At 41.9% G+C, this 22,033-nt stretch overlaps 1 protein-coding gene across 2 annotated transcripts; it reads right to left on the bottom strand.

Annotated features, from left to right (window-relative positions):
* Nucleotides 1-685: 685 nt before the first annotated feature.
* On the bottom strand, nucleotides 686-20,737 carry MTA (mRNAadenosine methylase). Of its 2 annotated transcripts, XM_087321190.1 has the most exons (7): nucleotides 19,322-20,737; nucleotides 19,157-19,255; nucleotides 18,898-18,981; nucleotides 18,406-18,764; nucleotides 2,111-2,327; nucleotides 1,380-1,459; nucleotides 686-1,293 (listed from the first exon to the last, which is right to left on the bottom strand). In XM_087321190.1, exons 1-7 carry the CDS (start codon nucleotides 20,711-20,713, stop codon nucleotides 1,074-1,076), a joined length of 2,451 nt encoding a protein of 816 aa, XP_087177316.1. In that variant the 5' UTR covers nucleotides 20,714-20,737; the 3' UTR covers nucleotides 686-1,073. The 2 variants fall into 2 exon arrangements, with proteins under 2 accessions (XP_087177316.1, XP_087177317.1); XM_087321191.1 differs by lacking the exons at nucleotides 686-1,293; nucleotides 1,380-1,459; nucleotides 2,111-2,327 and adding an exon at nucleotides 3,344-3,482.
* Nucleotides 20,738-22,033: the final 1,296 nt, after the last annotated feature.

Genomic DNA, 22,033 nt, shown 5'->3' with positions numbered 1-22,033 from the left:
GTCATCCAACTCAAATCCGAAATGCAATGATTTCAATATGCTGCACCAGAGTACTACTAAGGAGATTTTCTCCTTAGTACTCATAGTGAGAATTGTTTTGTTAGTGTTTGTATAGAAAACTATTTCTCGCATACTTCAAATTTAAAATGTGATGTTACAACTTCAATCCTTTTGGGTTTTAAGGAATGTTTAATTTACTTGAGCAATAATGCTGCACAATATCATCTCATCTATACATCACATAAGAAATCACCTCAATAAGAAATCAGTCCTTATTCCTCAACCAGCAAGTACAAGTTTCCACACTCATATTCACAAATATGCACCACTGGTATGGCAATAATGATTACTTCAAATAGATTTCTAGAAGTACCATGATCCAACAAGATATCCACCATTAGGAAACATGTTTTTCTGACTACGTATAAAGACGCTTGGTGTTCCTTCGGTTGTAGCTACCAAAAATGAATTGATACACTTGTGGAGGTAGTGAAAAGCTTTGCACTCCTCACTAAGAGCAGCAGCCTACAATTTGAGTTTCCATTTCCTATAAATAATCTTGAACATAAGCACAATTAATGATCATAATAGGTTGTGACGAGTATTTGGAACTGATTGGTTCATTCCTATGTCAAATTGTGATATTGATATGATATTAACAAGACAATTCTTTAATGTTAAATACAGTACATTTTGAAAAGATTTGTAATTGCAGTGTAGGTTCCAAAAACTAAATATGCCAACTTTTCAAGAGGAGCCCCAATAACCATTCAGTGGTGGTGATTAGCTGGGCTTCTTAGTATGTCATCAATAATTAGTTCTAACCAAATCTTTTCACACAGATTGGAAACATGACAGAAATAAACAAACTATTCCTATGCTTGTCTTTTGAAATACAGCTACTATCTATAGAAGTGATATTACCAACACCACCACCTAAATTAGTTCTTCACCGCAGTTTAACAAAATAAACACTAGTAAATTAGATTGTGAACTCACTCATCAGACTTACATGAGTGTTTACACAAGCATACTAGCATTAAATTGTATGCGATGAACTTGATTTGCGCCATTCACTGCAAATCTTTAGGAATGGTACTCTCACTGTTGTCGGTTACCCTTCCAGGAGAGGTCTCTGGTATCCCAGGGGCGATCATGCATAGCTCAAGATCAGCTTTCGTAGGGGGATCAGGAGGCTGAACTTCAACATCCGGATAGGCTGCCTTAAACCTTGCTCTCAAACCTTCGTCCACCAGACGAACTCCATTGAGTTGGTTTCCAAGGGAAATCCACCTAATCAAGGAAGACAAATTTTAATTAAAGTCCCAAACAAAAATAAAATACACTTCGTACTGGAAACAGATGAAGCTTGTAAGTACCCTGCATGCGTGTTATGCATTCGGGCAAACAACTCCAATTTTCGAGTTCGGGGGCTAATCCTCTCCAGCATTGGATACATCTACAAATATGAAATTATTCTGGTCATAAGTTTTTGGATTACAATAAAATTAGCCCATGCCAAAATCCATAAAGGTGCCCGACATGCATTAATACCGAATTGGAAAATTCGGTCATTATCTATGTGAGCTAAAAATGCAACACTAGTTGTTAAAAGATAAATGTGAAATTAGAAACATCACTAACACATGTGTGAGCAACAGGAGGCGGAGAGGGGTGCACGAAAACAACATACAGTCGTACAAGAAAACAAAATGACAATATCCAATCCAGCCAATGAAGAGCAAGACGATCATTGCTCACAAGTAGCATAGGTAAAAAAAGAGCCAGCACATCCAGAATGAGAGTATCTTTAAAAAAACTGAAATATAGTGTCACTAAATTCTAAACTATCCACGTTCTATAAAGTATATATCTTTGGTACTGCCAGTGTATGGCTGCTCACTCCCAAAGAATACTATTTGGAAAACAGCGATGATTATTAATGACTCCAGTCAACCAAGTAACATTTCCAGTTATTACATAATCAACTCCCAAAAAACAAAAAAAACCTTCTCTGATCACTTAAAAGATTAACCACAGAAAGAAAACATCATACTGATGGTTGCATAAAAATTCAGAAAAAAAGCCATTTTGAGTCGAGCATGTTCACCTCATCAGGCTTGCGACTTGTTTCACGAACCTCAGCAACCAAGACATCAGTATCAATGTTACGATTAACCTCTGGCTGACCTTTAATGCCAACTAAGCAATGTTCCTTACTATGGTTCAACCAATGCCCAGTTCGTCCAGTTCGAATAATTCTCTGCAGTTGGTTTGTTTTAACCCAAATTACCTCTTCAACACGTCGATAACCCCAAAGTTCAAGACTGCCAGAAACAAATGTTGACAGAGTTCAAATTTCTGTATTGTTTGGTGTTGCAAGAACAGATGCAAAATATCAAGTTACCATAAACTATAGAGCTATTTTAAATTGTCCAGTTTACGTGACAATGAGAAAACATACTGATGTCAGTAGAGCGATAACATATCCTGCAACTGCCTAAACAGCTCCATTCATTGTGAATAGACACAAAATAAGAGAAACAAATTGGTTTTATAATTAGACTTAGGGCTTTTGGAACACATAATGTTGGTCAAACTGGCTGTGTGGACATGGATACATGCCATATAATGTGACTGCAATGCAATATCAAGGCTACACCTTGGAATTTGGAATTTTAAAATTGCTAAGGTCCAGTCTCCTTCACCATGACACAGAAAACGGCAGCTTGACAATTCTTTGAAATTTGAACATTGCGACTGTTTTATAACAATCAATTTCTTCATCTTATTTTGATGTTGCGGCCCTCTAGTCGCAAATATTTTACACATACACTTTCCTTTATAATATGCTTTTATTAAAACTCAATAAGGAAGAATATGGTACAGACATGGAAAGAATCAAATCAATTGTATAGAAAGTACAGATGATCAACCTTTCAAGTTTCAATCAAGTTTGTCAAAAAGAAGACAAGAGAAAGACAAAAACAAAATTCTGGTTTTCATACCTTACCTTAAAGAAAATAATCTTTTGTACACATGTTCATCAATCATACATAATCATGCGTTGGGATTAAAGACCCTTAGGTTTCTCCAAATAAACTAGAAAAGATTTTCCTATAATTTACTATTTTCTGATTTTTTTTACGAGTTTTACATTCTCGTTTTCAGAACTGTACAACTTCTGAAAGAATATTTTGTACACTGAATGATCCTCAGCGAAGATTCCCACTCAACACTAAATAGGTATTTATGAGGCAATGACTTAGCTTTCCCATCCGCATTTAAAGATCTTTGTCTAAGACCACATTCTATGTACGCGTGTGTGCACTCCTACCATGTACATTGCCTGAAACATGGGAGGCTCTTGTATTCTCACTCCCAAATAGTGCAAGTCCTACATTTAAGCAATTCTTAATGAAGAAATTCGTCGAAAAGTAAGTGGGGGGCCTTGTAGTCCTTCCAACATAACAGAGGGAGAGCTGCAACAAAGGATGCATCAATGAAAAGGTCTAGAAGCAAAAGGGGACAGAAATCACTTGCTTTCAATGTGGCTATTAAGAGCATAAATAGCCTGATTGTAGATTTTACAAACAAGATCTTGAAAGACAGAGGAAGAATTATAAAGACACAACAGAGAAGAATATGATGTGAACAACCAACTGAAAAGAGAGGGAGGGAGCCAGAAAATGTTGCCTCTAGAGTTGTCATTGAGGAGATTCTTGACTAAGAACATATTGTGTGCTGCAGAGATCTGAATTATTGATATCCTAAATGCATTGTTAACAATACAAGATTCTGTTATTCAGACATGGATAATTGTGGCGACTTCTTTTGATTTCAATCCTAGGGAGTGCTTTCTTTCATTTTCTGCAGGTAACTTTGGGAATGTTTACCTTGGCAATAACCATGCTCACAACATCAAAGGGTTTGGCATTGTTAGAGTGGTCATGGAGAATGGTCAAGAGCTGGCATTAGACCAAGTTTGTTTTGTTCCAAGGATCAAAAAGAGCTTGTTGTCGCTGGGACAACATGATTGGAAGTTTGTATGTTGTACAAGACTCATTACCTAGGGTAGCAAGAGAGGTACACTATTGTTGCTCAGGTCGAGCTCTTCCTGGTCGATTCATTACAAGACTCGTTACCCCGGCCTCCTTGCATTTCACAAATTTCATTGATGATTACTCCAGAAAGTGTTGGGCATACGTCGAACGAATCCCCGCCGAAGATCGATGTGATCGCCTACGTGATGCCTTGTATGCTGACGAGGAGGAACGACGCAATGATGAAGGCCGACGCCATGGCCAACAATCAAGGGAACACCGTAGCTGGGAGGAAGAGGACGAGGAGCGCGAGAGAGATAGCAGCCGTGAGCGACGAGAGGGTGACGAACGTCGCCACCGCATGTCTCGACGACAAGAGGACGAACGTCAACAACATCGCCAATTCAAGGCCAATGACGAGGAAAGAGCTCTAGGCGTCGCCGCCTCCCGCCTACTCCAACATTGTGATCTTCGCCCTCGTGCTTGTATTCGTCGCTTCTAAATAGTACATAAACCTTGTTCAAATTATTCTCGTGGTCTCTCTCTAATTTCTCGTAAGTGTTTACGAACAAGTGCGTCTCCCCAATCGCGCATTACACCCACACGAACGTAAACACGAGCACCAACGTCCCTCCAACACGAACGTAAACACGAGCACCAACGTATAGAATTTGCCTATAGGGACCGCAAACCACCCAAACGGAAAAAAAACATCAAAGCAGAACACCCATACCGCACACGCCACGGCAACAGCTAAGGTCAACTTGTACACGCGGCGAATGTGAACTTGCTTCCACACTTGCCCGATAGGACACTCCTAGTGTGGTAGTCCGGTTAGCTTTCCTTGTCGTCGTTGTTACCAACCCCTCTTCCGAACGAGCGAGTACGGACACCAGTCTATCTACGTTCATCGATGTAGCACACTCGGGAGCCACTACTCGTCCCGCAGTAGCCTCCACGTGCTTAGTGTCTCGGCACTAGCGCGTTCTAGTTTAATGTGCACGTGCCCGCACACCCCTACGCGCACGTGTGAGTGCGCACATTTACCTATGTATGTATAAATGTTATGTTGCTCGACAAGTTCTCGCGCGAGGAGAACCCGCTACAGGTTGCGCCCAGATTGTCTAGTGACAATACGACACCTAGGACTAGCCTAGACGTGTGGGAGGGTGGACTAGTTGGTATGGGTCTTGGGCAAGAGTTGTACGCAGGACACACACATTATGGTAATGGGAGTAGTGAGTGACATGCATGTGCTCTGATTGCATGGCCATGTGTATATATTAAAGGTGGAGGGAGCAATGTCAATACAATCAATCCATCAGGAGACAAGCACCGGGATCATAAGGATAATCGCAATGGGAAAGCTTACTTCCGTATTCCTCATGGCCGTGATCATGCTCGCCGCGTGTACCGCGGCCAATGCTAGGTCTGTAGGGCGGGACCGTGAAGAGGAGCGACGCGATCGACATCGTGAGGGAGACATTGACGAGGAGAGGCGCGATCGACGCCGAGAGGGGGAGTGCGATGACGAGAGGCGCGAGCGACGTCGTGAGGGGTTCCTTGAGGAGGGGCGCCGCTACAGAGACAACAAGAGAGACTCCGAAGAGGAAAGGGAACGTCGTAGCCGTGGTCGTGATGAGCCACGTGACGAGGAACTGAGGCGAGAGTGCGGGTAAATGATAGCACTCAAGTGTTTGCTAGCTTTAGAAACTTTCATGCATTTGTTACTACTCAAATAGGTTTGAAACTGAAATGATTGAGGACAAAGGATGGAGGAGAGTACATTAGCAGTTGATTTAAATTTTTCTTTGTCAAAACAGAATTAAAGGAGGACGTACAGCTCTATACAATCCAACATCTAATGGTGTGGCTGAACGATACCATAGGACATTGTGAAAAGGTTCAATGTATGTTGAGCACAACTAGCCTCCCTCCTGCATTTTGGAAGAGGCTTTACAAATTGAAGTGCTTATTATTAATCAACCCGCACACAATTCACTCGAATGTGGCATACCGGAGAAGATTTGGTCTAGCAAATCCTCCTCATGTGATCATCTATGCATCTTCAGCGGTGAAGCTTTCGTCCATGTTAAGCAGAGTCAAGAAACAGCTCGATGCAAAATCTATCAAAGGCATCCTTTTGGGATTCGGTGTTGAAGCCGAGATGGGTAACAGAATATAATGATTGCAACTCCAAAAAGTAATCAGAAGTCGTGAAGTTGTATTATATGAAGCAAAATTGCTCAAAACCAATTGTACCTCATTGGAATCAAGAAAAAGAGTGAAATTTCAGCAACAGCCAACCATCGACTTAAGAGTAACATCTCAAGGTGATGAACAAGTAGAGATTTCAAGAACTGTTTTTCTGGAGTTTTTTGCTCCACTAGTCAAAATTGCTACACTTATGACACTTTCCATTATCTTAACCCTTTTGCATTTGGAGTTATATCAAATGATTGACGGCTTTCCTTCATGGAATCCTAGATGAGGATGTTTACATGTTGCAACCTGACAGGTTCACGATTCCAGGAAAAGAGCATGTAGTTTGTAAACTTTGACGCAACCTTAATGGGCTGAAATAAGCCCCTCATCTATGGTATAAGAAATTTGACTCTTTCATGCTCTCAGAAGGCTTCACTCAGAGTAAGGCATATCACATGAGAAAAGCTGCTGATAGCAACAGCGAAACAGTTCGAAGAAAAGATCGAGACAGCCAATCTCTGACAGGGCTGTTAGATAGCAGTAGCAAAATAGTTGCAAAAAATAGAGACACGTCCAAAGAGCAGTGCTTGTTGTAAGTAGCAGCAAAAAATAAAGTTCTTACAAAAGAGGCTGGTAGTGTTTGGTAGTTAAGTGAACCTTGTGTTGGAGGGTGGCAGCTCTAGACCTGCACTCTCTTTCATCTTTATCATCTCTATTCTACATTCTCTCTCTTCCTAGATTCTTCTCTCTCTAGAATCTGTAACTCTTTATATGCCTTCTGGCTCTAGAATCTACAATGCTTTAAATGCCTTCTCTTCCACTTTTTCAAAGATATTCCCTCTTATTCCTAGTTTATTGTACCTGTTTGGTAGTACAAGAGTCACTTATCTACCAAACAACCATTTCATCCACATTCCCTAATTTTGTATAAATAGGCTACACCAGCCTCTATTGTAAGTACTTTATTTTTGCTGCTACTTGAAAACAAGCTCTACTCTTTGGCTGTCTTTACTCTTTGCAACCATTTTTGCCACTGTTGTCTAACAATTTTCTCATAGGTTGGCTGTGTCTATTTTGTTCTAACAACTGTTCCACTGCTGCTATTAATAGCTTCTCACATAGTATCAGAGTAGTGAGGTCTCCATAGCCTCAGCTTGATTTTTTGTTAGAGAGCACACAAACCTATCTTCTTTTATTCCATCCCCCCACCCTAAACCCCCAACCCTATAGATGAGGTTCTCTTAGCAGCCACCCTCCCAACCTACAATGGAGGTTCTTTTTCTTCCCCTCATCTGAGCCTCGCCTATCATCTAGGGAGGAGTAGAAAGACCTGAAAATCTACTTACAGCTGCTGTAAATTGTTCAGTTGTAGCTCAAGAGGAGGATATCCATGGCCTCACATGTTAGCATTGTTTCATCAACCATTCCCCAACTCCCCAAAGAGTGCATCTTGGATGGGAACAATTACTTGGATTGGGAACTATAGATAAAGACCTTGCTACAGTACCATCGTCTATGGAATGGCGTCAATGGTAGTCAGACCACCAAATAACCCAGCCTACAGGAGCTCACTTGTCATTAATGTGGCTACAAAGGTCACATTCAGCCCGACTGTCAAAAAAAGAAAAGAGGCAATGCCAAGAAATCTTCTTCTACGAAAAGTCAGCCTACACCAATATCAAACTCAGCCCACTCAGCCAAAGAAACAATTTTCCTTGGCATTGATGAACATTCTTCACATTTGGCTGGAACAACTAGCTCAACCATTGATGAGTGGTTAGTAGACAATGGTGCCACTGCACACATGACTTATGACAAATCCTTTTACATGATGAGAAGCCATGCTCTTCCCAAATCTCCATAGGAGATGCCTCAAGCATTGAGGCTTCTTCAAATGACGAATATGTCGTTCTTCAAGATGTCCTACATGTGCCTCGCATCTTTGCCAACTTACTTTCGATCTACCGAATCACTAAGGAAGTTTATGGAGTCAACTTTGGTAGCTCAAGTCATTGACACCAACAGCCTACAAATTGTAGCTAGTGGCACACAAGAAGGGGGTTTATACTGCCTGAAAAGTTTCCACAGCCCCTTGGAAAAATCCAAATCTCCTCTTCTTCATCTTTTTCAAGGCTCTCATGTGTTGGTGGAACAAGAAGATCCCACATTGTGGCATGCTAGGTTTGGTCAGCTCAATTACGATTCTCTTCAAAAGTTCTCCTCTTCATATCTAGTTGAGGGTCTTCCTATTTTCAAAACTTCCAATACCCCATGTGTTGTTTGTCTTCATGGCAAGCAACATTGAGAGCCTTTCCATCATCAAGCCACTCACCGTGCAACATCTATCTTGGAGTTAGTGCACATGGATCTTTGTGGTCCCATGAAAACCACTACTCTTGGTGGTGCACGCTACTGCATGCTTATCATTGATGATTTCTCCCGTAAGGTTTGGGTTTATTTTCTTGTAGAGAAATCTCAAGCCATCACCAAATTTCAAGAATGGGTAGCTCTTGTCGAGAATGATACATCAAAGAAAGTTTGAAAGATCAAGTCTGACAATGGTGGAGAGTTTATCTCCAAAGCTTTCCATCATTTTTGCTCTCAACGAGTCATTGCTCACCAATTTTCTACACCCAATACTCCTCAACAAAATGGTGTTGTGGAAAGGAAGAACCAAACAGTCCAAGAGATGGCTCGCACAATGCTATCTCAATCTGATCTTCCTCTCTCGTTTTGGGGTGAAGCTGTCAACACAACAATCTACATCATCAACTGCTGCCCAACAAAATCAGTTGTTGCAATGACCCCTACAGAAGCATTTACAATTGTAATGCCCTCAGTTTCTCATTTTAAAGTCCTTGGTTGTGATGCTTATGTTCACATTTCAAATCATAAAAGGACTAAATTTGAGTCCAAAACCAAGAAATGCAAATTTCTTGGTTATAGTGCACAATCTAAAGCCTACAAGTTATGGAATTTAGAATCAAAGTCCCTAGTCATCTCTAGGGATGTTCATTTTGTGGAGCCTAAGTTGGATGACTCTAGGCTTTCACCTGAGTTCACAATTGGAATCCCCGCTGCTTTCGAATCTCCAATTTCAAACGAAGATGTCTCACCTTTAAGCCCCCCATCTCCTCTCACACCTACTAAACTTCTAACATTGCGAACAATTCAAACCTCTCCCTCAACTCCAATCGTTTCCCCTCCCTCTACACACCAAGTTCCACCACTTCCCAAGTGGCTTCAAGCCACCATTCATGATTCCCATCTCTCCAATTGTAAACTTCATGAGTATACATATGGTTCACAACGGCCTCTTCACTCATGCAACTTTGCCTTATTGTGCATTGTTGTGCAATCACAAGAACCCACTACAACAAAAAAGGTCCTTGTTCTTCCAAAGTCGAAACCAACAATGGAAGTCGAACTTAATTCCATTGAGCGGAATCATACATGAGAGTTGGTTCCTCGACCTCAACATAGGCAATAGGGATCGGCAATGGTTTGATTTAGGCTTGGCCGGTTTGGCTTGGATCTAAGCCTAAACCGTTTTGGGGTTCTGAAACCTGAACCAAACCAAACCAAACCGATCCTAAACCGGTTTGAGAAACGGCTTGAAAACCGACTTGTCAAACAATTTGGAAACCCTAAAGCCCCTCACATCGACTTCCTAGAATTGCATGGGAAGCAAGCAAAAAGATCCAAAAGACGCATAAAAGCAAAATTTTGTGTTCCGGTTGGATACAAGATTTAGAAAAATGGTTTGGTAGAGGGATACAAGACACTTGCTTCATGATGCGTCACTAGATTCCTCTGTAAATGAGGCCTTTTTGCAACACCAATGTATCATGACATGGGACAAATGTGGTGGCTCACACTTCACACATTATACTACAAATGTTGCACCTAACTACAAAACCATATTCTTCGCGGAACGGGGAAGCCGTACACATAGATACATGTTAGAGCCCATCCCGATATCTACCATTCGAACCATTGCTTCCATACGACTTAGCTCGCACGCATTGAGATTTAAGACGGGGCGTTGGGGCACAAGTGATGAGAGCGGCCAACTATGCACACTTTGCCCTAAACAAGTTCGAGAGTCTGAGTATCACACTTTGATACAATGCTCTGCCTTTGATCATATTCGACCATGCTTTCCACATCTCTTTGATCAAGCCCAATCCTTGCACGATTTCTCTCACAACCACGATGTGCACTCTCGATTGCAACATTCATTGGTAAAGTTCTTGAACATCGAGAGTCGCTACTCACCTTCACACGTTTCACATGAAATGTAATATTTTTGGTCTTACAGGTCATATTTGACCTCCGAAGACGATAATATAATATCTCTCTCTCTCTCTCTCTCTCTCTCTCTCTCTCTCTCTCTCTCTCTCTCTCTCTCTCTCTCTCTCTCTCTCCTTCTCTGTGTTCACTATATCGGGAAGACCTATTGGCTTGGCAGCTGATCATGCATATCTACGCTTTGAGGTAAAGGATGGATGCACAAAGGATGTATATGCTAAAGAGAGTGGGTTGGCTAAGTATCTATTCACTCGCGACACAATTGATATGTATAGTGGTGGTGTATACAATGGCATGCTAGATTTGGATCCTTTCGCACCCCTTGAAGAACTTACCCAAGGTTTATCCAAATCATTGCATAAAGTAGCCACAAATGCCTTCCCTCACACAACGGCCAATCCCCCCAAACTCGGTAGAGTAATACAAAATAGTTGGTATGATGAGGAATGTTGTGATACAAGGAGATGCTTGCAGCGTGATGTAACTCGGGGCATTTATACACACAACCAAGCGAGAGCAACCTTCCAACACCTCGTGAGGAGGAAGAAGAGATTGTATTTGGCTAAATTTGAAGACCATTTGTATTGCTTGTTTCTAGGACAAGAGAGTAAACGAGCATGGAAAATGTTTAATGAGGCAACCCACCACACAACTGACCTCACCTCAGGTGTGGCAAGAATACACAACGGTTCTATATGATATCCCGGGGCAACCTCCTCTTCCCCACCCAAATGCCTCATGCCCACATGAATCAACCCTCTTTACACCACAAAATGTAAGAAATGCCATTGATCGGCTACAATTTGGGAAGGCCCAAGATCATGATGGATTGGTGGGTGAGCACTTTATCTATGCCCGTGACACCTTGCTCCCATTGCTAGCACACATCTTTAATAGAGCCATGTGTGAAGGTTTTCCTACTAGATGGACTCAACATACCATTGTGCCAATCCTCAAGAGTGGAGACCCCAAGATGCCAAGCAACTATAGGACAATGATTGGCCATTACTTGGTTAAACTATATGGCTCGATTCTAAAATCAGAATTGAGTATATGGGCAGAGCAAAATGGCTGCCGTTCAATTGGACAAACAAGCTTTCGGAAGGGGTTCACAACTTTGGATCACATATTCACCCTCCAAGGCCTTATTGAGGAGGGCAAAGCCCACAATAAGAGGATTTATTGCTGCTTTGTGGATTTCCGAAAAGCCTTTGACATTATGCCACGTGCTCAGCTTATGCAACGGCTAGAAGCCCTTGGTGTTCCTATAGATATGCAATGGGGAATCTATGCACTCTATGAATCTGTGTCATGAAAAGTGTGGTCTTCTAAGGGCTTGTCAGAGCGGTGGCTAGCACAATTGGCGTGAAGCAAGGATGCCCACTATCCCCCACACTCTTTGGTCTCTATATAGATGAGGTATCACAGTACATAGAGAGATTTGGGGGTTCCGGAGCACACCTAGCACGTATAGCTATACAAATATTACTATATGCTGATGATATTGTGCTGATTTCCGACTCTCCGGAGGAACTACAAAGACATCTAAATGCCTTAAAACTATTTTGTACAGACAAAGGTTTATCAATCAACATGAATAAAACGAAAGTGATGGTGTTTAACACCACCCAAGCATGGGTAACAAGATCAAAACCAGAATTCTTCTTGGGAGAGGAAAAGGTGGAATACACACGCTCCTACACATACCTAGGAGTAACATTTACAAGACCTAGGTTCTCCTTACAGGAGGCCGCTTGTGCCCGACTTTCTTGTGCATATGCAGCCCTTGGTGCTCTCGAGAGACAATGTGCACATTTGCAGTTCCAAGAGCCACGGACTAAGCTATGGTTATTTGATACACTTGTCACACCAACTCTTCTCTATGGAGTAGAGACATGGGGACCGAGTCTTAACAAGGCAAATCATTGGAAAGATTTAGAGAGACCTTTAGTGTCAATGATTGCTCGCATGATAAAGAGAAAAGCATCAGTACCCCATGATATAATCCGGGCAGAGATGGGAGCAGCACCTATAATAACCGAGGCGTTGTTCGAATCAGTGACATTTATCCAACGTCTTTGGGAGCTCCGTAAACGAAGGTACCCAAAGTTGGCACTTATGTCATCAAAACAACTGGCTGAAAATGGAGACACTCATTGTTGGTATGCTGAAATGCATCAATGGTTCGAGTCACATGGCAGGAGTATAAATGCCCTACCCCCATTCCAATATAGCGTGGACTATCCTCATCTAAATATGACCAAAGCGGAAAAGAATAGAGTGATCCGAACTGATATTATTAACTTGGAAAACAAGATAACATGGATCAGCCCCAAAATACCACTTGGTACAAAGATGGCCCACTATAAGACACACTTCTTACATATACATCGGAAGATGGATTTGTCATCAGGCCACCTTATATGAACATACATCTATCCTATGCCCTGCGTAGTGTGATAGGGCAGCTGCAAACTTCATCACATCAGCTACAGATTGAGGTAGGCAAATATACACGACTACCTCTAGAAGAGAGAATTTGCCAATTGTGTCATCAAGGAGTGGAATCTAAAGAACACTATGTTTGTCATTGTAGTGTCTTTTATGAAATCAGAGGGAGATACCATTGCCTCTTTAAACAAGGCTTTGGCCCACTACGCAAGGTAATGGAATATGAGGACCAACGATGCCTAGGACTTTTCTTGCTAGAGCTCAAGCGACATCGGGAAAAGTTGTTGAAGAATACAGCCACACAAGCTCATCCACAAAGAACAATCACAACTTTCTTTAGCCCCATCACTCCTAATGCTAGAAGTCAACCCTGGGTTACACAAATGGGCTTCAGACTAGGACATAACAAAGGGGTTACAATTGATAGGGCAATGGCAATTTGCCGTGCACGTAGGCCTCAGCCCCATGGACCACGACCTCAACACCCTTGTCATCAACAGATAAAAGCCATTATCTCCCGCCATCGTAGGTGCTTCCCTCGCTTCGGAGACATTTCCATTTTGGATCGACCTATGCTAGAGATCTTTCGAAGACAAAAGCTACAATATACCTAACTTGAGGATCTCACGTGTGCCAAAAACCAGATTCCCTCATTTCTTTTCTTTTTATATTATTTACTTTTATATTTACTATGTAATATTTATTTTATTTTGATTTGTTCTCAAAGACGAGACAACACTTAAGATGTAATCTCTTATTTGGTCTTATAGGCCATTTTGGCCTCTTAAAAGACATTAATATATCTTTCTTTCTTTCTTTCTCCTCGTCTGTGTAGTCTCCCTCCCTCTCTCTCTCTCCTTTGTGTAGTCTCCCTCTCTCTCTCTCTCTCCTCGTCTGTGTAGTCTCGACTCTCCCTCCCTCTCTCTCTCTATCTCAAGTTTCTAAACGGCTTAACCGGTTTCAACCAGTTTGGCGAGGCTCAAACCAAGCCGAGCCTCTAAGCTGATTTAAGCCAGTTTAGCCAAACGGTTTAGGCTTGAGCCGAGACGTTGTCGATCCCTAATAGGCAAGTCACTGGATTGAAATGGATTTTCAAGACCAAGTAACATGTTGATGGTACTTTGGATAAGCATAAGGCATGTCTAATTGCAAACGGCTACTCACAAGTGGAAGGAGTGGACTACGAGGAAACTTTTGCTCTGACAGCAAGGTACACACCTCTATTCGATGTGCACTCGCACTTACTGTTCCCAACAAATGGATGTCATGTCAGCCTTCCTTAATGGTGACTAGAAAGAGGAAGTTTATGTAGAATAGCCTCCTGGTTTCGAGATTTCAAAGCGGAAAAACATGGTCTATAGGTTACACAAAGCCTGGCTTAAAGCAAGTTCCCAAAGCTTGGCATGACAAAATCGATACTTTCTTTCTCTCTTGGGTTTCAGCACTGTTATGTTGACAGCAATCTCTATGTCTTCTCCGAAGATAATTTGTTACGCTTGACCATATTATATGTTGATGACCTTCTAATTGCAGGGTTCCTTGCTTCTAAAATCGAGGAGCTCTGGGCTAACCTCAAAACCACATTCGAACTGACTGATCTAGAACTTCCCCATTACTTCATAGTTATGGAGGTCTATCAATCACATGGTGGTATCTTCCTTAGCCAACATAGGTATCTCAAGCAGCTCCTTGAAACCTATCGCATGTCAAATTGCAAGCAATTCTCCTATCCAATGGATCCAAACTCAAAGCTATCTCGTGAAGCCAATTCTCCCATATTTGCAAATATCACAAAATATAAAAGGTTAATTGAGTCTCTTCTTCACTTAACTTACACCACGCACGATTTGTCCTATAGTGTGAGTATTCTCAGCCCATTCTCAAGTGCTCCAAGGCAAAGTCATTGGCAAGCAACTATTCGAGTTCTTAGGTAATTGGCCAACACACTCAAATATCACAAAATATAGAAGGTTAATAAGGTCTCTTCTTCACTTAACTTACACCACGCATGATTTGTCCTATAGTGTGAGTATTCTCAGCCCATTCTCAAGTGCTCCAAGGCAAAGTCATTGGCAAGCAACTCTTCGAGTTCTTAGGTAATTGGCCAACTATGGTCTGTCTTTAAGAGGCAACATTGAGCTTGTTGCTACTCAAATGCTAATTGGGCAGGTGATATTGATTCTAGAAGGTCCACATCTGGCTATTGTTTTATGTTAGGTTCAGGCTTGATTTCTTGGAAATCATAGATGCCAATTGTTTTGTCACATTGGTATTTTGCAAGACTCTCCTATTGCAATTTTCATTGACAGCCGTCATTGCTTTGACATATAGCTCAACATTTCGTGATAGAACAAAACATATTGAAGATCACTACCATTTTGTTCGTGAATTTGAGAAATCACAAGTCATCAACTTGACATATTGTCCTACTCAAGAAAATGTCGTTGATTTATTTACTAAGCCACTTCCAAGGCAAGCTATTGATCAGCTCCTTCGTCAGCTCAATGTTGGACCGCCGTTCTAGAGCTGAGAGGAGGTGTCAAAGGGTGGCAACTCCAAACCTACACTCTCTTTCATCTTTATTATCTCTCGTCTACATTCTCTCTCTTCCTAGATTCTTCTCTCTCTAGAATCTACAACTCTTTAAATGCTTTCTCCCTCTTCCACTTTTTCCAAGATATTCCCTCTTATTCCTAGTTTATTATACATGTTTGGCAATACAAGAGTCACTTAACTACCAAATAGGCTATATTAGCCTCTGTTGTAAGTACTTTATTTTTGTTGCTACTTGAAAACAAGCTCTACTCTTTGGCTGTGTCTCTATTCTTTGCAACCATTTTTACTATTGTTGTCTAACAGCCTTCTCACAACTTGGTTGTGTCTATTTTGTTCTAACAATTGTTCTGTTGCTGCTATTAACAGCTTTACTCACACCTTGTACTACTAAACCCTACAACAAATAAGGAATAAGAGGGAATAATCCTGGAAAAGTGGAAAAGGGAGAAGGCATTTAAAGAGTTCACAAATTCTAGAGAGAAGAATCTAAGAAGATTCTATTATCATCTTTGGTGGTCAAATATGACCTATGAGACCAAAAATGTGGTTTTGTAGTCAATATAGAGTTGTTGTATTTTGGAAGCATGGAATCCTACAATTAAAAGGTCATCAACATAAAATATGAAAAAGCATAACAAACCATCTTAGGCAAAGACATAAAGATTGTCAATAGCATAACGATTCTATAACCCAACATAGAGAAACAATGCATTAATTTTGCCTTAACAAGTTTTTGGAACTTGCTTTAAGCCATACAAGGCTTTGAGTAACTTGTAGACATTTTTGCCGACCTAAAATTTCAAAACCTTGGAGGTTGTTCTACATAAACTTCCTCTTTCAAGTCACCTTTAAGGAGGCTGACTTGACATTCATTTGAAAGATAGGTTGTACCTTGCTGTTGGAGCAAAGATTTCCTCATAGACCACAAACCAAAGCTTTGAGCCCTTGAGAAGACAATTGCAACTCTCTTGGTCTTGAAGCTTGAGGACAATGTGGCAACTTGAAAGATGGTTTGGGCAATCTCTTGTCAATTGCACAATCTTAGTATTGTCCATGTTTCTGTTGACTTTCTCATTTCCCTTCCTAACATCTGTTTCTTAGTGACTACACATATTATGCATTTAAGATTTACCATGATAGTACAAACCAAGGTTGAGTCAAACGCAATATCTAATAGAAAAAGAGATCCAAAAATAGAAAAAACATGGAAGGAAAATATGGAGTGCAGCTTCACAAGCTTCATATATATTGTAGGTAAGAAGGTATAGGGTACAATTAGTTACATGAAACAATTATCACTAGGTTTAAGGTAATTATATGTGTTTAGGTTTTTACACATGTGAGTAACGTTTGCCCACTCTAAGAGGTGTGATGACAAAATGTGTTGACTAGACGTAGTATACATGCTCATGCAAAACGATTTCAAACATAATGACAACTGTCACAATGCAAAACGATGGTGAAGTTACATCACTAGCTTGGGGCTGAGAATCATTGCATTCCCATGTTTCTCTCTATCTTGAAGCGGCCTATGTTGAAGATTTTCACAAACAAAGGTTTCAATCTATGAAATTTTAGAATCATTAGTTCTTGCTAGATTATTTTGCACTTTACATTTAGTTAACAGTTATTTTGGTGTTTCGTTGTTCTCAAAGAAGAGAAAACATCATTAGATGTAACCTCTTGTTTGATCTCAAAGGCCATTCTGACATTTTAAAGCATTAATATAGCTTTCTTTCTTTCCCACAATCTTTTGCCTGTCCAAAAGGTGTTATGCTGGTTATTAACAAATAAGAAATTAGGGTTTCTAATGATTTCTTAGAGAAAGTTATTAGGACCATTTCGGTTCTTTCACAACCCTAAATAAGGAGGCTTGTGTTGGATTGTTGATTACAGAAATCAGAAATTCTGGTTTCTGAAAATTTTAGCATATTTTGCTCAACTAGGGATTTGTGTGGAAAACTCATAGATGGTGACTGGTTGAAACTCATAATATAATCTACACGATTTTGAATATGCCACGTTTTCAGTAACATGGTCACTATAATGGCTTTGAGTTCCTAGATCTTGTGTTGGCTAGTCAAAAGACTATGTTCTTGTAATCTTTTGATTCTTGTTGGATTAATGCAAAGATGTGCATGCAGAGACATCATTGACCATCAACCAAGTTTTGGCACTAATCAGTGTATAGTGTCAAATCTTTTAGATTCTTGCTCATTTTTCAAGCATACTAGGCCAATTTAAGGAGCACTCACTCTTAAATATTCAACATTTGACAAAAACCATGCCATCCCTATTCATGTTATTAATATCCAAAAATAGGTGTAGACTACTACCAAATACAAGAGTTGTATGCTCTTAAACACTTAAGATTCAACAAATTCTGACATGAGTATTCATGTCATCAGTGTCAAAAAATTGGTGTCAAGTCAATCAAAAAAGAAGATTTCTATCACATCTCAAGACGCAATGGACAAAATAAAAAAGGATAAGGCTAGCAAAACAAATATACGGATAAACAAACACCTGTAAAGACAAAAGAAAATCCCTTAGAAATAAAGGATGTGGTCTAAGCCTCAACACAAGACAAAAAACAATCAACCAGAAGATGCATGCAAAACACTGAACTCTACACTGGTAAAGACTATCAACAGAAAAGATAGCACAGAAACCCATTCTAAAAGATAAGAAATGCAAGCAAGAACTGATGTCTTAACAATTTATCATTTTTCAACATGTCTTTGCTATGACTTCATGTGATTTATATCTTCTAAAAAATACTGCAATGCCCAAAAACCATTATATAATTAAGAAAAGAGCAATCATAGCTAAGAAATACCATTCTCTGCCTAGCTCCATTGCTCGGCCAGTAACCCAAAGGAAGATGAGGCCATCTGTTTGAAGGGCTGGCACATTCAAGTTCCTCATCTCATCATCTGCCATTGTGCCATAAGGTAACTCCATGTGAATATCCCATGGTGGGTCGGCCATGATAACTCCAAACTGTCCAAGAATATCCATTCTGAAGGAGCGAATGTCACAATTAATCCATTGGGGTTCCCCTAGCTCTACCTCTGAACAGTACTCGACCCGCGTGGTCTTCGTTAACATCTTTCTAGGTGGGATTCCAGAAGCTCCCATCACCAAGCCTGATACATCTGGAGTTGGATCAAGCTCATAGTGTACATATTTACAAGTCTGTAAAATCAATGAGCTAATAAGAAAAAAAAAAACATACATTTGTTACATGAAATATGCATATACATATACACATACACATCCATTTAAACAAGAAAGATATCCATAGATATGAATGGATTATCCACGTTACCTTCATGTGCCTACATGTGTCAAGAAATGAGCAATCTCCAAGATTAACATCAGTGTGAACAGCAATGATTCGCCGAAAATGAACCTGCAAGTAATCCAGAAAAATCAGAGCAATTGCTTCCCATTCAATAAGAACAAATCTTTCACATAGATTTCACTGTCTTGAAGAAAAAGTAGCCAAGATCTGGCATCAATCTACAGAAAAAAAAGCTGATAGAATATCAGCAGACTCATATTAAAAGAGCATAATTGTTAAGAACCTTTTCACAGGCTATATAAGAGTTCCTCTGACGCCTGCAATCTTCTTTCGTAAGGTTTGGGCAGTATTCTTTTAGAACAGACCCTCCCTTTGTTTTGAACTGCAATAAGAAGTGATCTTAGCGTAAAGAAATGTTAGATCAAGAAGCAACATAAAACCCAGAAACCTTCTCTGCAACTGCAGTCTCCTTCGCAGTTGGCCTATGAAGAAGATCAAGCAGCTCCTCTCCTGTTTTTGACTTTTGCAGCTCTTTAAACGACTTCTTTGCGAGCATTGCTTCCAAATCCTTTGCAACATCTTCTTCACTGTTACCTTTCGTTTTACTTCCTGTCATCATCTGTGGAGCTGCAGCTGGGACTGGACCTTGGGATGCAGGCGGCCTACCAAAACCCATGCCCATGCCCATACTCATGCCCATGCCCATGCCCATACCCATGCCCATGCCCATGCCCATGCCCATACCCATGCCCATGCCCATGCCCATGCCACCTGGAAGTCCATGCATTCCCACCATCATCCTTCCTCCTCTAGGCCCCATCATTGCTGGGCCACCTCCAGGATACATAGTTGCTCCAGGTCCAGGTAAAGGTAACGGAGGCCCATGTTGCATGTGAACATCTGCACCACCTCCCCATGCATCATTTGACCGGCCAGACATTGGAAACAATGCTCCATTCATTTCCAAACCTGCAGTTCCTGGTGTGTGAGAGGGTGTATTTGGCATCGGTTCATCACCTGTCTTTGGCTGGATAACCGGAACAGGTACCTCCTTTGCTAACCTGCTCTTATCTAAGCCTAGCACCATCAACCGTGTTTTACCACTAACAGTAAATTCCTCAAGTTCAACTCCAGCATTATCATCTGCAAGAGCACGGAGAGCAGCTTCAACAGCCACGATGACACCTCTATCACCACTCATCTCACTAATCGCCTTCTTTTCAGCTGTAGTGAGGTCCTTAGGGAGACGACGGTGAAGACCAGCAGAATCAATAGGCACAGTTGTGGAGGGAGACAATAGGCAACTGGCAATCAACCTCTTGACAGCAGCAAGGGAAGTTTCATTGGGACCCCCCATATCTTTGTCTGACTCTTCCAGCTTTCCACGGATACCATCAGGGGCGGCAGCAGTGGAAGGAGAAGCATCACTTCCGAACCTTGATGATAAGCCATCAGACTTTGCAACTACTTTGGCGGAAGAGGAGGTTCGTGGGGATGATGATGACGATGCTCCTCCTCCTCCTCCTCCTCCTCCTCCTCCTAACAGACTGTTAGGAGGAGGAGGAAGAAGAGGAGGCGGCGCTGGCTGCTGCTGCTGCTGAGCGTGAGCATGTTTTCCAAATATGTGGGAGCTCTCACTCTCCTTCCCGCTGAAGGAAGAGACGACTTTGAGGGAGAGATGGAGGGAGGAAACCAAATCGGGGACCAGTTCCTGGAGGCTGCTCATGAGCTCTACACGCGCCTTTCTCTGCGACTCCAGTTGCTCCCTTAGCTCACGCCTCTGCTCGCGCATCACCAGAAGAACCCCCTCCTCCTCCTCCTCCTCCTCCTCTCCCGCCATCGCTCCTCCTCCTCCTCTGCTCCTCCCAACTCTTCTTCTTTGTTAATTTCTGTTGTTTCGGAAACACACGCACTCTCTCTCTCTCTCTCTCTCTCTCTCTCTCTCTCTCTCTCTCTCTCTTGTTTTTCGTTCGTAAATCAATGTTTGTTATTAAAACAGCTATTTGTGAAATGCTCTCCAGAATAGCCCCTTCTCCGTTACGTTCCAAGTTACATTTTATAGACTACTCTTAGCGTGGAGGGTGTTCTCCCGCCCCAATTAGCTCTTCTAATTATGGGGGCTTGGTAGGGGCCTAATTTGGGTGTGGTCCATGTGACTGCCACAGTTCCCCCTTGTAAAAAAAAGTTATTGTGCGGTCAGATCGCGACAGGGCGTGGACGACAGTTCTAAGCGAGGGGATGACACGGGCGTGGGCGTGGGCGCGAGCGATGGTAGCTGATGGAAGGGCTTCATGCGAGATTGGTGGGCAAAGGTAGAGCGGTTGTTGGAGGCACGGCGGAGTAAATATGTAGTGTTGCGTATCTGCTTTTGAACTTCGAAGGGACCGATCCATCGGTGCATGAGCGACTCGTTGAGGTCGCGACGACGGATGGAGAAATAGACGAGGACTTTGTCGCCGACGTGGTATTGATGGTCAGCGCGGCCTGCATCGTGTTGTCGTTTTTGGCGTAGCTGTGCTTGGTGTAGGTTGCTCGTGATGGCTTTGCAGAGGAGGGGCTGGAGTTGTTGCAGGTGGGACCACCAGGACACTGCGTCAAAGTGAAGTCGTGTGATTGGTTGTGGGACTACCACTTCTGGGGGTAAGCGCGGGTCCCTTTCGTAAAGGGCCCGAAATGGGCTAATGCGGGTGGAGGCTTGCACAGTTGTGTTGTAGGCATGCGTAACGAAGGGCAAGATCCGGTCCTAGGTCGAGTGCAGCGGATCGATGTAAGCCGAGATTTGTTGTTTTAAGGTGCAATTGAGGGGCTCCGTCAATCCATTCGTCTGCGGATGGTAGGGTGACGTGAATAATTGTTAGATCCCTAATTGTGTAGAAACGAGGCGTAGGAGCTCGCTGTTGAACTAGGGTCCTCGATCGGACAAGATTTGGAGTGGGCAACTGTGGGGGAAGATGATTTTCTCCAATAGTTTGGAGGCGATGGTCATAGCCTTCGAATCAGGGATAACGGTCGTCTCAGCCCAACGCGTCAAGTACTCAGTTATGACGAGGATGAATTTGTTCCCTTCTTGTGACTCGGGAAAGGGGCCCATAATGTCCCATCCGACGATTTCAAATGGAGCTTGAACTTGTTTCGGATGTAAAAGGCCTTGAGCCACTTG

Source organism: Azolla caroliniana, unplaced genomic scaffold (assembly GCF_043228905.1).
Source record: "Azolla caroliniana isolate FFs.n. ecotype wild unplaced genomic scaffold, voAzoCaro1.0.p SCAF_6, whole genome shotgun sequence".
Lineage (NCBI taxonomy): Eukaryota > Viridiplantae > Streptophyta > Polypodiopsida > Salviniales > Salviniaceae > Azolla > Azolla caroliniana.
This window is presented reverse-complemented; position numbering and strand designations above follow the sequence as displayed.

What these genes read in the sequence shown, in the direction of transcription:
- MTA (XM_087321190.1), bottom strand. Translation starts at nt 20,713, where the DNA reads ATGGCGGGAGAGGAGGAGGAGGAGGAGGAGGAGGGGGTTCTTCTGGTG. An exon ending in AGACTGCAGTTGCAGAGAAG is followed by an intron (nt 19,256 to 19,321) that starts GTTTCTGGGTTT and finishes TTCTTATTGCAG; the next exon opens with TTCAAAACAAAGGGAGGGTC. An exon ending in ATGCATAACACGCATGCAGG is followed by an intron (nt 1,294 to 1,379) that starts GTACTTACAAGC and finishes TTCCTTGATTAG; the next exon opens with GTGGATTTCCCTTGGAAACC.